Source organism: Balaenoptera physalus, assembly GCF_965194825.1.
Source record: "Balaenoptera physalus genome assembly, chromosome: 10".
Lineage (NCBI taxonomy): Eukaryota > Metazoa > Chordata > Mammalia > Artiodactyla > Balaenopteridae > Balaenoptera > Balaenoptera physalus.
The window spans coordinates 87,606,757-87,618,984 of NC_138889.1; the positions used below are offsets into that span (position 1 = coordinate 87,606,757).

The 12,228-nt window shown below is 36.7% G+C and overlaps 1 protein-coding gene across 1 annotated transcript in view; it reads right to left on the reverse strand.

Moving 5' to 3' along the window:
- Window positions 1-12,228, reverse strand: part of CCDC73 (coiled-coil domain containing 73) — a 145,935-nt gene that overhangs the window by 21,085 nt on the left and 112,622 nt on the right. Inside the window, exon 13 of the mRNA XM_082410429.1 lies at window positions 2,588-2,698. Coding sequence (XP_082266555.1) covers window positions 2,588-2,698 — 111 coding nt within the window. The remainder of the gene's footprint in view (window positions 1-2,587; window positions 2,699-12,228) is intronic.

Sequence of the window (12,228 nt, forward strand, 5' to 3'; positions counted from 1 at the left end):
CACATAAAATGTCACTAATCCTGCTAATTCTACCTCCAAAATGCTTCCTGTATCTATCCCTCTTCTCTGTTCTCACTACTGTTGCCCTAATTTACACCCTCATAGGCTCGTGGTTAGATTATTTGCAACATTCCACTTATTAATCTCTTTCCATAACGCCATTCTCCATACTGTTGCAAGGGTTATTTTTCTAAAATACAGATCTATGTCACTTTTCTGCTTTAAAAATCTCAATGGCTTCCCATTACTTATAAAATAAAATTCAACTTCCTTAGTAAAGAACTCTTCAGAAGGTGATCTCAACCTAATTTCCACTGTCACATTCTAGATCAGACTATTCATCATCCTTGAGAATGCAGTTTCATACCTCCATCATTTTTCCCTTTCTTAAATGGAATGCCAACAGAGTGGAATGGGAAGTATAGGAAGCAGGTACCTCCTGCCTGGTGAAACCCTATTCATCTTTCAAGACCAAATTCTAGTGTCATCTTTTCTCTAAAACTTTCTCCAACCTAGTTAAACAATATGATTTATTTTGTGCTTTCACAGTAATTTGTTAATACTAATGTTAACACTACTAAAAACACTCAACACTATTGTGGTTAACTTAATAATTACCTGTCTTTTGAGAGTGTGAGCTCTTTAATAATCTTTGTATTTTAGGCATCTTTGAAAATCCAGCACCTAGAATAGTGCCTAACACATAACAGATGCTCAACATATGTTGTGAATTGAATTCCTTTTGTGATTCCCCCTTTCCCTAAATAATTTCTAAACATCCCCATTTATTATCTTTTTATCTATATGCAACCATTGGCTGTATAACTAGCCAAATAAAAACAGATACACATAACATGTTCTTTAAGACATTTCAATGAGTTTTAAATATATTATCTAGTAATATTCACTGTTTAATTTGTACAGTGTTTTCACTGCTTATTTTTTTTAAACAGCAGTATATATGATTTCATCTTATTTTTGTCAGTATCTTTTAATGATTTTTAAAAACCCATCTTGATCCGATCTCAGTAGCAACACTATAATTGTCCTTCACTCAAGAATGGCGAAAAACTTATATCAAGATAGAAATACAATTAAAGAGTAGATCTGACCTCCCATTCAAGAAAACTCCTATAGAAACAAAGCAGCTTTTTAGAAATTTACCTATGTTCTGTTTAGTATTAAATCATATGGAAGTGAAATGACTGTAGATGCTAAAAATCCTAAGACAAAACCAATTTTATCCAAATTATAGACTGTGGCCTCACCAGTGAAGCTGAATGCTTATTTTCTTAATTCAATTGACTCTTTTTTCTTGGGGGAGGGACATACTTGAAATATTATTAGGAAAAATAAATGCTTAATTTTCTCTTATCTCAACTAATTATTTTTGGTGTGGTTGGCATATTCAAGTTTATATTCTCTTTTTACTTCATAGTTTTCCTTATCCTGACAGTACTATTTCCATGATCTTTTAAGCCTTAGAAATGAGAAGGAAGTGTTGGGATGCAAGGTAGATTAGCTGAAGCTAAAATGAAAATTACTATGCTTGTTGCTTAATGACAAACTTTACCTCTTTAGGGGCCATTAAGCATTTTATAGTATTCTGATACAATTAATTACAAAATATTTTTTGAGAATTAGGTAATGCTTATCAAATTCATCAGTGAAGATTTGATCTCTTCAAAATACAGATTAAGAGAACATGTTAGCTGCAAATGGATCAAAAAATCAAGAATTACTTACATAACAATTTATATCAAACAAAATCATCTACAGAATAGTATGCAGATATATATTATTATAAAATATATTAGTATAGTATTAGAATTATATAATTAGTATAATAGTTTAAAATATAATCTTACTTACCCAAAATATAGCTTTCATAAACTCTTAAATAATTACCTTCTATTTTTTTTTTAGTTCTTTTAAAAGAATTGAAGGCAATAAAAATAGATAATAAAGTAGAGTAATTGATTTGGGGGTTCACCAGTCTTAAAAGTGAACCTTATATTTCACAACTTTAATTTACATCACTTTACACTTTTATTATCTACTTCACTGAAATTAAAATTTAATGTAAAATAAAGAGTTGTGCTTTAAGGAAATAGTCATGTTTATAACATAACAATTCTCATGATAAAATGTTAATACTATAGAATCCAACTACTGTATATATGTTCTAAACATGGCTTTAATACAAGTCAACAAAACTGCTGAGGAAAGCTAAAGAGATCAGCTAACAATAAGATCTATATAATTCTTTATTATAATCATTTACTAAAACACTATCAATGGTTTTGTGAAAAGGAAAATTAATTTTTATTTGTCATATATGAAAAGTCATACAAAATATACATAAATACACACATATATGTATGGTTTTTCATGCACGAAAGCATTACAGAAAATTTTATTAAATTTAGCTTTAAAAACATTCACTTCTTGGAAATATAAGTGCAAGAAGACAATGTGTCTGACTTTATTCCTATATAATTTTTGCAATATTTTCTTAGCATTTAATAGTTATTTTAAATGTCTACTACTTAAAATATTTTAATATTTTACTATTTAGTAAACCTACATGCTTTTTCCAAGTTTCTAGTGCTTTCTCATGCTTGTTCTGAAGACTAAGGAACTTTTCTTCATTTTCTTTCACCTTCTCCCTTTGCAGTTCATTATCTCTTTCAAGGGTCTGCAATAAAATTAATTATCCAAAAAATAATCAATACCACATTAATGAATTTTGATGTGTTTTATGTTGCTTGGACCTTTGCTTCTAACATGCTGAAAGTGCCATACAGATCAGTGATAATGTGCTACCTCAACAATAATTTTCATAAATTAACAGAAAGGTGCTTATAGTTTAGTTAACAGGAAATAGGGGGAGGTTATGAAAAAGAAATGGCTATAAAAGGGTATAAAAACATTGCCATTATTCAGTTTCACTGCATAAGTTTTAATGTACTGAAAAAGTAATATAAACTACAGCACTGAAAAATATGAAATGTAGCACAATCCAGCCTAACCCTACTAAAAATTTTTATCTACCACAGAATGCATTTTCCACATCTGTTTATTTCAGAAATTAATTGGCTAGAAAACCCTTAAATACAATTTAAATTTTTAATTTCAAATTAACACTTTTTTAGTAGAACTTCAATATTTACTATATTAACTTATTACTTCATAAATTAACATATTATATAATCACCACCACACTCCCCTCTCCTGTTCCCAAAAAACCTTTAAAGGGTAAAAATACTACTGTTTTCTAACACAAGGGTTTAAAAGCGATTAAATCAGTGTCACCAATATTAGGTTTCTTCAGTGTCTGCTGATAATCCAAGTAAACTTCTGTAAAAGGACAAATAGTAAGAACTCTCCCTACATGTCTAATATATCTGAAATTTTTATGTTCATTTGTTTATCGTTATTAAAGCTAAGTACATTCAGGGTAAACATCCAAGCCACACAAAGGACAGAAAGAAAAGGTAAAGTTTTCCTCTACTGTTTTTCCAGCTCTCCTCCCCAGAGGTAACCACTCTAGTAGTTTCTTGTGTATCCTTCCAGAAATTATCTATAAGCATACAAGTACATAAAATATAGCTTTTTAAATAGAGATGAAACCACATAATACATACCATGTTGTTCTGCAATCTGCTTTTCTAAAAATATGAATAATGTATCTTGCTTAATTTCCATATCATTATATATAGATCTATCTCATTTTAAAGGCTTCACAGGCCTAGGGGACTTTCAAGATGGCAGAGGAATAAGACATGGAGATCACTTTCCTCCCTACAAATACATCAAAAATACACCTACAGAACAGATCCTACAGAACACCTACTGAATGCTGGCAGAAGACCTCAGACTTCCCCAAAAGGCAAGAAACTCCCCACGTACCTGGGTAGGGCAAAAGGAAAAAGAAAAAACAGAGACTAAAGAATAGGGACGGGACGTGCACCTCTGGGAGGGAGCTGTGAAGGAGGAAAAGTTTCCACACACTAGGAAGCCCCTTCACTGGCAGAGACGGGGCGGAGGGGGGAGTGGTGGCGGAAGGGGGAAGCTTCAGAGCCACGGAGGGGAGCGCAGCAACAGGGGTGCAGAGGGCAAAGTGGAGAGATTCCCGCACAGAGGATCAGTGCACTCACCAGCCCGAGAGGCTTGTCTGCTCACCTGCTGGGGCAGGTGGGGGCTGGAAGCTGAGGCTCGGGCTTTGGAGGTCAGATCCCAGGGAGAGGACAGGGGTTGGCTGCGTGAACACAACCTGAAGGGGGCTAGTGCGCCACAGCTAGCTAGGGGGGAATCCGGGAAAAAGTCTGGAGCTGCCGAAGAGACAAGAGACCATTGTTTTCGGGTGCGTGAGGAGAGGGGATTCAGAGCACCACCTAAACAAGCTCCAGAGATGGGCGTGAGCCACGGCTATCAGCACAGACACCAGAGACTGGCATGAAACAATAAGACTGCTGCTGCAGCTACCGAGAAGCCTGTGTACAAGCACAGGTCACTATCCACACCTCCCCTCCCGGGAGTCTGTGCAGCCCGCCACTGCCAGGGTCCCGTGATCCAGGGACAACTTCCCCAGGAGAACGCATGGCACGCCTCAGGCTGGTGCAACGTCACGCCAGCCTCTGTCACCGCAGGTTCACCCAGAATTCCGTACCCCTCCCTCCCTCCGGCCTGAGGGACCCACAGCCCCCTAATCAGCTGCTACTTTAACCCCGTCCTGTCTGGGCTGGGAACAGATGCCCTCAGGCAACCTACATGCAGAGGCGGGGCCAAATCCAAAGCTGAACCCCAGGAGCTGTGCAAACAAAGAAGAGAAAGGGAAATCTCTCCCAGCAGCCTCAGGAGCAGCGGATAAAATCTCCACAATCAACCTGATGTGCCCTGCATCTGTGGAATACCTGAATTGACAACGAATCATCCCAAAATTGAATCAGTGGACATTGGGAGGAACTGTAGACTTGGGGTTTGCTTTCTGCATCTAATTTGTTTCTGGTTTATGTTTACCCTAGCTTAGTACTTAGAGCTTATTATCATTGGTAGATTTGTTAATTGATCTGGTTGCTCTCTTCCTTTTATATATATTTTTTTCTTTTTTTCCTTTTTCTCTTTTTTAAGTGTGTACGTGTATGCTTCTTTGTGTGATTTTCTCTGTAGAGCTTTGCTTTTACCATTCATCCTAGGGCTCTGTCTGTCCGTTTTTCTTTCTTTCTTTCTTTTTTTTTTTTAGTATAGTGTCTAGCTCTTGTTATCATTGGTGGATTTCGTTTTTGGTTTGGTTGCTCTCTTCTTTCTTTCTTTCTTTTTAATTTTTTTATTTTTAATATATTTTTTATTTTTTATTTTAATAACTTTATTTTATTATTATTTTCTTTCTTTCTTTCTTTTTTTCCTCACTTTTCTTCTGAGCCCTGTGGCTGACAGGGTCTTGGTGCTCCAGCTGGGTGTCAGGTCTGAGTCTCTGAGGTGGGAGAGCCAAGTTCAGGACATTGGTCCACCAGAGACCTCCCAGCCCCACATAATATCAAATAGCGAAAACTCTCCCAGAGATCTCCATCTCAACGCTAAGACCCAGCTCCACTCAAGGACCAGCAAGCTACAGAGAGGCTGCATAAAATCATAATAAGTTCACAGACACCCCAAAACACACCACCGGATGCGGTCCTGCCAACCAGAAAGACAAGATCCAGCTTCATCTACCAGAACACAGGCGTCAGTACCCTCCACCAGGAAGTCTACACAATCCACTGAACAAACCATACCCACTGGGGGCAGACACCAAAAACAATGGGAACTACGAACCTGCAGCCTGCGAAATGGAGACCCCAAACACAGTAAGTTAAGCAAAATAAGAAGACAAAGAAATACACGGCAGATGAAGGAGCAAGGTAAACACCCACCAGACCAAACAAATGAAGAGGAAATAGGCAGTCTACCTGAAAAAGAATTCAGAGTAATGATAGTAAAGATGATCCAAAATCTTGGAAACAGAATGGAGAAAATACAGGAAAAGTTTAACAAGGACCTAGAAGAACAAAAGAGCAAACAAACAATGATGAACAACACAATAAATGAAATTAAAAATTCTCTAGAAGGAATCAATAGCAGAATAACTGAGGTAGAAGAACGGATAAGTGACCTGGAAGATAAAATAGTGGAAATAACTACCACAGAGCAGAATAAAGAAAAAAGAATGAAAAGAATTGAGGACAGTCTCAGAGACCTCTGGGACAACATTAAATGCACCAACATTGAAATTGTAGAGGTCCCAGAAGAAGAAGAGAAAAAAAAAGGGGCTGAGACAATATTTGAAGAGACTATAGTTGAAAACTTCCCTAATATGGGAAAGGAAATAGTCAATCAAGTCCAGGAAGTGCAGAGAGTCCCATTCAGGATAAATCCAAGGAGAAACACGCCAAGACACATATTAATCAAACTATCAAAAATTAAATACAAAGAAAAAATATTAAAAGCAGCAAGGGAAAAGCAACAAATAACATACAAGGGAATCCCCATAAGGTTAACAGCTGATCTTTCAGCAGAAACTCTGCAAGCCAGAAGGGAGTGGCAGGACATATTTAAAGTGATAAAGGGAAAAACCTACAACCAAGATTACTCTACCCAGCAAGGATCTCATTCAGATTAGACGGAGAAATTAAAACTTTTACAGACAAGCAAAAGCTAAGAGAATTCAGCACCACCAAACCAGCTTTACAACAAATGCTAAGGGAACTTCTCTAGGCAGGAAACACAAGAGAAGGAAAAGACCTACAATAACAAACCCAAAACAATTCAGAAAACGGTAACAGGAACATACATATCAATAATTACCTTAAATATAAATGGATTAAATGCTCCAACCAAAAGACATAGCCTGGCTGAATGGATACAAAAACAAGACCCATATATCTGCTGTCTACAAGAGACCCACTTCACACCTAGGGACCCATACAGACTGAAAGTGAGGGGATGGAAAAAGATACTCCATGCAAATGGAAATCAAAAGAAAGCTGGAGTAGCAATTCTCATATCAGACAAAATGGACTTTAAAATAAAGACTATTACAAGAGCCAAGGAAGGACACTACATAATGATCAAGGGATCAATCCAAGAAGAAGATATAGCAATTGCAAATATTTATGCACCCAACATAGGAGTACCTCAATACATAAGGCAAATGCTAACAGACATAAAAGGGGAAATCGACAGTAACACAACAATAGTAGGGGACTTTAACACCTCATTTTCACCAATGGACAGATCATCCAAAATGAAAATAAATAAGGAAACACAAGCTTTAAATGATACATTAAACAAGATGGACTTAATTGATATTTATAGGACATTCCATCCAAAAAAACATAATACACTTTCTTCTCAAGTGTTCATGGAACATTCTCCAGGATAGATCATCTCTTGGGTCACAAACCAAGCCTTGGTAAATTTAAGAAAATTGAAATCGTATCAAGTATCTTTTCTGATCACAATGCTATGAGACTAGACATGAATTACAGGAAAAAATCTGTAAAAAATATAAACACATGGAGGCTAAACAACACACTACTAAATAACCAAGAGATCACTGAAGAAATCAAAGAGGAAATCAAAAAATACCTAGAAACAAATGACAATGAAAACATGACGACCCAAAACCTATGGGATGCAGCAAAAGCAGTTCTAAGAGGGAAGTTGATAGCAATACAATCCTACCTCAAGAAACAAGAAACATCTCAAATAAACAACCAACCTTACACCTAAAGCAATTAGACAAAGAAGAACCCAAAAAACCCAAAGTTAGCAGAAGGAAAGAAATCATAAAGATCAGATCAGAAATAAATGAAAAACAAATGAAGAAAACGATAGCAAAGATCAATAAAACTAAAAGCTGGTTCTTTGAGAAGATAAACAAAATTGATAAACCATTAGCCAGACTCATCAAGAAAAAGAGGGAGAAGACTCAAATCAATAGAATTAGAAACGAAAAAGGAGAAGTAACAACTGACACTGCAGAAATACAAAGGATCATGAGCGATTACTACAAGCAACTCTATGCCAAGAAAATGGACAACCTGGAAGAAATGGACAAATTCTGAGAAAAGCACAACCTCCAGAGACTGAATCAGGAAGAAACAGAAAATATAAACAGACCAATCGCAAGCACTGAAATTGAAACTGTAATTAAAAATCTTCCAACAAACAAAAGCTCAGGAACAGATGCCTTCACAAGTGAATTCTATCAAACATTCAGAGAAGAGCTAACACCTACCCTTCTCAAACTCTTCCAAAATACAGCAGAGGGAGGAACACTCCCAAACTCATTCTATGAGGCCACCATCACCTTGATACCAAAACCAGAAAAAGATGTCACAAAAAAAGAAAACTACAGGCCAATATCACTGATGAACATAGATGCAAAAATCCTCAACAAAATAGTAGCAAACAGAATCCAACAGCACATTAAAAGGCTCATACACCATGATCAAGTGGGATTTATCCCATGAATACAAGGATTCTTCAATATATGCAAATCAATCAATGTGATACACCATATTAACAAATTGACGGATAAAAACCATATGATCATCCTAATAGATGCAGAAAAAGCTTTTGACAAAATTCAACACCCATTTATGATAAAATCCCTCCAGAAAGTAGGCATAGACGGAACTTACCTCAACATAATAAAGCCCATATATGACAAACCTACAGCCAACATCGTTCCCAATGGTGAAAAACTGAAACCATTTCCTCTAAGTTCAGGCACAAGACAAGGTTGTCCACTCTCACCACTATTATTCAACATAGTTTTGGAAGTTTAGCCACAGTAATCAGAGAAGGAAAAGAAATAAAAGGAATCCAAATCAGAAAGAAGTAAAGCTGTCACTGTTTGCAAATGACATGATACTATACGTAGAGAATCCTAAAGATGCTACCAAAAAACTACTAGAGCTAATCAATGAATTTGGTAAAGTAGCAGGATACAAAATTAATGCACAGAAATCTCTTGCATTCTTATACACTAATGATGAAAAATCTGAAAGAGAAATTAAGGAAACACTCTCATTTACCATTGCAACAAAAAGAATAAAATACCTAGGAATAAACCTACCTAAGGAGACAAAAGACCTGTATGCAGAAAACTATAAGACACTGATGAAAGAAATTAAAGATGATACAAACAGATGGAGAGATATACCATGTTCTTGGACTGGAAGAATCAACATTGTGAAAATGACTATACTACCCAAAGCAATCTACAGATTCAATGCAATCCCTATCAAACTACCAATGGCATTTTTCACAGAACTAGAACAAAAAATTTCATTATTTGTATGGAAACACAAAAGACCCCAAATAGCCAAAGCAGTCTTGAGAAAGAAAAACGGAGCTGGAGGAATCAGGCTCCCTGACTTCAGACTATATTACAAAGCTACAGTAACCAAGACAGTATGGTACTGGCACAAAACAGAATATAGATCAATGGAACAGGATAGAAAGTCCAGAGATAAACCCACGCATATATGGTCACCTTAACTTTGATAAAGGAGGAAAGAATATACAATGGAGAAAAGACAGCCTCTTCAATACGTGGTGCTGGGAAAACCGGACAGCTCCATGTAAAAGAATGAAATTAGAACACTCCCTAACACCATACACAAAAATAAACTCAAAATGGATTAAAGACCTAAATGTAAGGCCAGACACTATAAAACTCTCAGAGGAAAACACAGGCAGAAAACTCTAAGACATAAATCATCCTTTTTGACCCACCTCCAAGAGAAATGGAAATAAAAACAAAAATAAACAGATGGGACCTAATGAAACTTAAAAGCTTTTGTACAGCAAAGGAAAGCATAAATAAGACGAAAAGACAGCCCTCAGAATGGGAGAAAATATTTGCAAATGAAGCAACTGACAAAGGATTAATCTCAAAAATTTACAAGCAGCTCATGCAGCTCAATATCAAAAAAACAAACAACACAATCCAAAAATGGGCAGAAGACTTAAATAAACATTTCTCCAAAGAAGATACACAGATTGCCAACAAACACATGAAAGAATGCTCGACATCACTAATGATTAGAGAAATGCAAATCAAAACTACAATGAGGTATCACCTCACACCAGTCAGAATGGCCATCATCAAAAAATCTACAAACAATAAATGCTGGAGAGGGTGTGGAAAAAAGGGAACCCTCTGGCACTGTTGGTGGGAATGTAAATTGATACAGCTACTATGGAGAACAGTATGGAGGTTCCTTAAAAAACTAAAAATAGAACTACCATATGACCCAGCAATCCCACTACTGGGCATACACCCTGAGAAAACCATAATTCATAAAGAGTCATGTACCACAATGTTCACTGCAGTTCTCTTTACAATAACCAGAATGAGGAAGTAACCTAAGCATCCATCGAAAGATGAATGGATAAAGAAGATGTGGCACATATATACAATGGAATATTACTCAGCCATAAAAAGAAACAGAATTTAGTTATTTGTAGTGAGGTGGATGGACCTAGAGTCTGTCATAAAGAGTGAAGTGAGTCAGAAAGAGAAAAACAAATACTGTATGCTAACACATATATATGGAATCTAAAAAAAAAAAAGGGGCTCTGAAGAACCTAGGGGCAGGACAGGAATAAAGACGCAGATGTAGAGAATGGACTTGAGGACATGGGGAGGGGGAAGGGTAAGCTGGGATGAAGTGAGAGAGTGGCATGGATATATATACACTTCCAAATGTAAAATAGATAGCTAGTGGTAAGTAGCCGCATAGCACAGGGAGATCAGCTCGGTGCTTTGTGACCACCTAGAGGGGTGCGATAGGGAGGGTGGGAGGCAGATGCAAGAGGGAGGAGATATGAGGATATATGTATATGTATAGCTGATTCACTTTGTTATACAGCAGAAACTAACAAACCATTGTAAAGCAATTATACTCCAATAAAGATGTTAAAAAAAATAATAATAATGGGGCCTATTCTGCAAAAGGCCATCCAGCAAGTCACTCAGAATTGCATGATAGGTCCCCTCAAATGGGAACTCAACATAGAGGAACTTGCCCCACTGAGGAGTGGCAAATAGACTACTCAAATTCCCCGAGCCCCAGGAAATTTTAAATCCGTGTTAGTGTTTGTATCTTTTTCGGGATGGGTGAAAGCATATCCCACCTGGACAGAAAAAAATCTCTGAAGTAGTTAAAGCCCTCCTTATGGAAATCACTGCCTAATTCGGATCGTCTAACACCCTTCACAGTGACAATGGACTGGCTGCTGTCTCTAGCATAACCCAACAAGTGTCTAAAGCATTGTGTATTGATTAGAAACTACATTCATCCTGAGACCACAATCAACAGGAAAAGGTGAGAAAATGAATCATGCATTTAAAAAAAGAGCAAAGATGAATCATACATTTAAAAAAAGAGCAATGCTAAAGTATGTCGAGACTAACTTCACTTGGGATAAGGCCTTGCCAGTTGCCTGCTATGGATTAGAGTGGATTCCAGAAGCAAGCTTAAATTAAGCCCCTTTGAAATTTTGTGTGGCAGGCTTTTCCAGGTGTCTACCCAGGCAGGAGAATCCAGTGATGTTTTAAAAGGACCTACTACTGCTAATTATGTCAAAATTATAGCCACTATACCAACCTCTGTTTATAAGTGTGCTTCCAATAGGTCTGCCTATCCACCTGAAGTACCCCTGGACCCTATTCAATCCAAAGACCTCATCCTCCTCAAAAGCTGGAAGAAGCAAGGACATGACCATCAGTTGGCTGTGCAGTGGACAGGATGGGGCCATATGAGGTCTTGCTAACCACGCAGTTATGAGTGAAAGCAGCTGGGGTTAAGCCATGGATTCACCACATCCGTGAAGGCTGCACCCACAACGTCAAAGCACCAAGGAGAGTCTCTAAGCTAGAGAAAACTATAGTAGACAGTGGACTTGTGATCTGAAGATTTAAGATTTCTGTTCAAATAAAGATAAGTAATAAAAGCAAAAAAATATATAAATAGATAAATAAATAAAATAAAATAAAGGCTTCATAGTATTCCATCTATTTAGAGTTCTCAATTACTATACAGATTATCAATATGCAAGGACATAATTATGCAAAGTTATGGAAACATCTAAAAAAAGCATTTTGCAATTTTAACATGAAGATTCTCCTCTAGCTCATAAAGAACTATGCACTTTGAGAGCACTCAATGAATA